This window comes from Camarhynchus parvulus, chromosome 1 (genome assembly GCF_901933205.1).
Source record: "Camarhynchus parvulus chromosome 1, STF_HiC, whole genome shotgun sequence".
Taxonomy (NCBI): domain Eukaryota; kingdom Metazoa; phylum Chordata; class Aves; order Passeriformes; family Thraupidae; genus Camarhynchus; species Camarhynchus parvulus.
In genome coordinates, this window is record NC_044571.1 from 213318 (window position 1) to 217104 (window position 3787).

At 63.2% G+C, this 3787-nt stretch overlaps 1 protein-coding gene across 1 annotated transcript; it reads right to left on the reverse strand.

Annotated features, from left to right (window-relative positions):
- Window positions 1-342: 342 nt before the first annotated feature.
- On the reverse strand, window positions 343-3399 carry LOC115905195 (folate receptor alpha-like; the record flags this gene model as incomplete). Its single annotated transcript, XM_030951358.1, has 4 exons — window positions 3256-3399; window positions 2293-2481; window positions 1713-1848; window positions 343-653 (listed from the first exon to the last, which is right to left on the reverse strand). Coding segments are annotated over exons 1-4 (780 nt in total), but the record flags the coding sequence as incomplete, so codon positions are not given.
- Between the last annotated feature and the right edge of the window lie 388 nt (window positions 3400-3787).

Genomic DNA, 3787 nt, shown 5'->3' on the forward strand with positions numbered 1-3787 from the left:
CAGCAGGGCTGAAACAGAGCCAGACTTTATTGCCAAGGGCACCCTTCAGGGAGGGACAGCAGCCCAAACAACAGCACCAGAGCTCAGCCGTGGGGAGGAACAGACGGGCAGCAGCTCCCACAGCAGAGCAGACACTGCCCTGCTCTTCCCCCGAGGGCAGAGGCAAGGAAATCCCTGCTCTGGTCAGCAGAGAGGCGGCACCACGGTCCAGCGACACAACTTGCGCTGAGCACTGGGACAGACGGACGGACAGAGCTGCGTGTGCCAGCCCTGCAGGCCGTGCCCTGTCGCAGGGGGTCACAGGGAGCCCCCAGCCCCCGGCTGCGGGGCCAGCAGCAGCAGCAGCAGGGCCAGGGGCAGCAGGGGCAGCCCAGGGCCGGGCAGGGCCCGCCCGGCGCCGGAGCTCTGGGGAGCCAGGGTGCGCTCCTGGGAGCCGGGGGAGGATCTCTTGAGCCCGGCGTAGTAGCGGGCCACGGCCACGTTGGGGTTGCCCCGGGCGGGGTCGAACCACATCTGGATGCAGCGGCCGCTGCCCCGGCGCTCGGCGCTGAGCCTGAAGGAGCCGGACCAGATCTTCTCGCACAGGTCCCGGGGCCGGGGGAACACCTGGTGGAAGGGCCGGCACTCGGAGCCCCAGGGACAGCGGTTGGTTCCTGGGGACACAGCAGCGCGGCACGCTGAGAGCACGGCCCTTCGCTCCTGGGCCGGCCCTGGCAGGAGCAGGGCGCCGGCCCGCGGCCCAGGGTAACGCCTGAGCCGGGCCCCGGGGCTCGGCCACCTGCCGGACACCCCGGACACCTGACAGGGGCTCGGGTCCCGCGCCTGTGATGGCCTCTGAGGTGTTGGAAAGTCCTTTCTCTCCCAGCCCTGCCGCTGAAGAAGCCAAGACTCCTCGGCCCTGGTTCTCAATGTTATTTTTTTTCTGTTATCTATAACATTCTTTCTCTGACCTGCTGAGGTCTGTCCAGCAGGTCGGGTTGTGGCACAGTCCCTGCCCTTGGCGTGGTGTTAGCTTTTTATACTAAAAACTACGTGTGCTTTATTTACAATAATTTTCCAATCCCTATCACCTATGTTAGACAGTCTGTCTCTGCTCTAAACCAATCCAGAAGTGCCACCATCACAGCAGAAGATGGAGGAGAAGGAAAGAAGAGGAAGAACAGGAAGAAGAGGAAGAGGAAGAAGAGGAAGAAGAAGGAGAAGAAGGAGAAGGAGAAGGAGGAAGAGAAGGAGAAGGAGAAGGAGAAGGAGAAGGAGAAGGAGAAGGAGAAGGAGAAGGAGAAGGAGAAGGAGAAGGAGAAGGAGGAAGAGAAGGAGAAGGAGAAGGAGGAAGGAGGAGGGGGAAGGAGGAGGAGGAGGAGGAAGAAGAAGAAGAAGGACAGGACATGCCCAGATTCCTCCATCTTGCCTCTTGAACCCCCATTCTAAATCCCCAAAATTCTACTTTTTCACCCAGTGACAAATTCACCATCATTCTACTCAAACCCTTGTGGCTTGTAACTCCTCACACAAAGCTGGTCATTGTTTCCATGGGCTAAAATTGAAGGCACAGGTGTCTGTGACTCCATGCAAAGGTCTCTGAGCCCCCTGGCAGGGGCTGGAGCCATCCAGGGCAGCCAGAGGGATGTCCTGGGCTCAGGAGGGCTCCTGGCAGCGGTGGCACTGCCAGTGACCTGCCAGGGGGTGAGGAAAGGCTCCCAGAGCCCACCAACCTGTGGCCCAGTTCCAGCCCTTGTGCCAGTTCTCCTTGCAGGTGAGGGCATCCCTGCAGTCCTGCCACCACTCCTCGCAGTCCTCCCTGCACAGGGGCACGTGCAGGATCCTCTCCTTCCTCCAGCTGCTGTCAACCTGCAGGGCACAGGGCCAGGCACGCTGGGCAGGTGTGACCTGGAGGCTCTGCCACACACCAGATCCCCCAGCCCCTCCCAGGGCCACAGCTGGTCCCAGAGGAGCCTCAGCCCCAGCACAGGTGGGTCCTGACACAAGGAATTCTTCCATCACTCAGGGGCCAGAAAAGTCCTTGGAATCTTTCTGTCCTCTGGGAAAAGCTGAGGCAGCCTAGATATGGAAGAGAAATCCTTCCCTGGCAGGGTGGGCAGGGGCTGGGATGGAATTCCCAGAGCAGCTGGGGCTGCCCCTGCATCCCTGGCAGTGCCCAAGGCCAGGCTGGACACTGGGGCTGGAGCACCTGGGACAGTGGGAGGGGTCCCTGCCATGGCAGCGGTGGCACAGGACGAGTTTTAACGTCCCTCCCAACCCCAGGAGTTCCAGGGTTCCTGGGTCTGAGCCCACCTGCTGGATCCAGGGCCCCAAGTTGGGGGAGCACTCGTACAGGCACGTGTCCTGGATGAAGTGGCGCTTGCATTTGGGCGGCATCACCCCGCAGTGGTTCCAGTTGAAGTTGTAGAGGTAGGACTGGTCCTTGTGCGCCTCCAGGCTGGTGTTGGCCGTGCAGCAGGCGTTGTCCTTCCAGGGGGAGCACTGCAGCACACAGGGGACAGGCAGCAGCTCCAGGGGCAGAGCCCATAGCAGCCACAGCACTTTGTCCTCTGCAGCAAACTCTGGCTCACTCGGAGCTGGGCACTGCAGCAAGGCAGAGCTGGAGCAGCAGATCAGCTCCTGAGCAGGAATTGTGCCAGCCCAGGGACAGAAACAAACCCCCTTCCTCTGCCGAGGGGCTGGGGCAGAGCAAGGAGGGTGTCCCACTCTGAGGGAGCAGAGGAGAGCCCTTCCCTTCCCTTCCCTTCCCTTCCCTTCCCTTCCCTTCCCTTCCCTTCCCTTCCCTTCCCTTCCCTTCCCTTCCCTTCCCTTCCCTTCCCTTCCTTCCCTTCCCTTCCCTTCCCTTCCCTTCCCTTCCCTTCCCTTCCCTTCCCTTCCCTTCCCTTCCCTTCCCTTCCCTTCCCTTCCCTTCCCTTCCCTTCCCTTCCCTTCCCTTCCCTTCCCTTCCCTCTCCCCGCTGTGCTCTGGGGTACCCAGCCTCAGGGGGGTTAGAGAGGGGTGGCCCTGAGCTGGCAGCCCCTGTCCCTGTCCCTGTCCCTGTCCCTGTCCCTGTCCCTGGGCCAGCAGCTGCAGGAGGGCAGCACACCTGGATCTCACACCCAGCACGGGCTCCAGCCCCAGGTGAGCAGTGGCCAAGCCGCCAGAACCTGCGGTGAGCAGGTACCAGGCCAGGTGTGCCAGGCAGGTGTGTGCCAGCCTGGTGTGCCAGGCAGGTGTGCCGGTACCCAGCCAGGTGTGTGCCAGCCCCGCTCCTACCTGCTCGTAGAGCTTGCCCTCGGGGCCCGGCTGGCTCTTGTGGTGCTTGGCATCCATGCAGACGTTCAGCAGAGGGTCCCTCCCCGCCTCGGCTGCCAGCGGCACCAGCGCCACCGCCAGAGCCACCGCCAGAGCCACCGCCATCCTGGGAACGGGCTGCGAGAGAGGGGACAGCGCTGCGGGACAGGGGACAGGGACAGAGAGGGGACAGCGCTGGGAGAGTGGGGACAGCGCTGGGACAGAGGGGACAGCCCAGGAGAGGGGACAGGGCTGGGCAGAGGGGACAGGGACAGCCCAGGAGCGGGTTTGTCGCGGGCAGCAGCGAGGGAGGTGCAGTGCAGCCGGGCACTCCCCAGGAGCTGGCAGCTCCTCCAGGGACAACACAACACATCTTGATGGCACCAAGGACACGGAGCAGCCCCCCCAGGCAGGCTGCAAGGCCGGGCACCGTTATCGCCAGGACAGCAGCACCGCGGGGACAAACAGCTGAGCCCTCCATCAGCCCTGAGCCAGGAGCGGGCTCGGGACACCC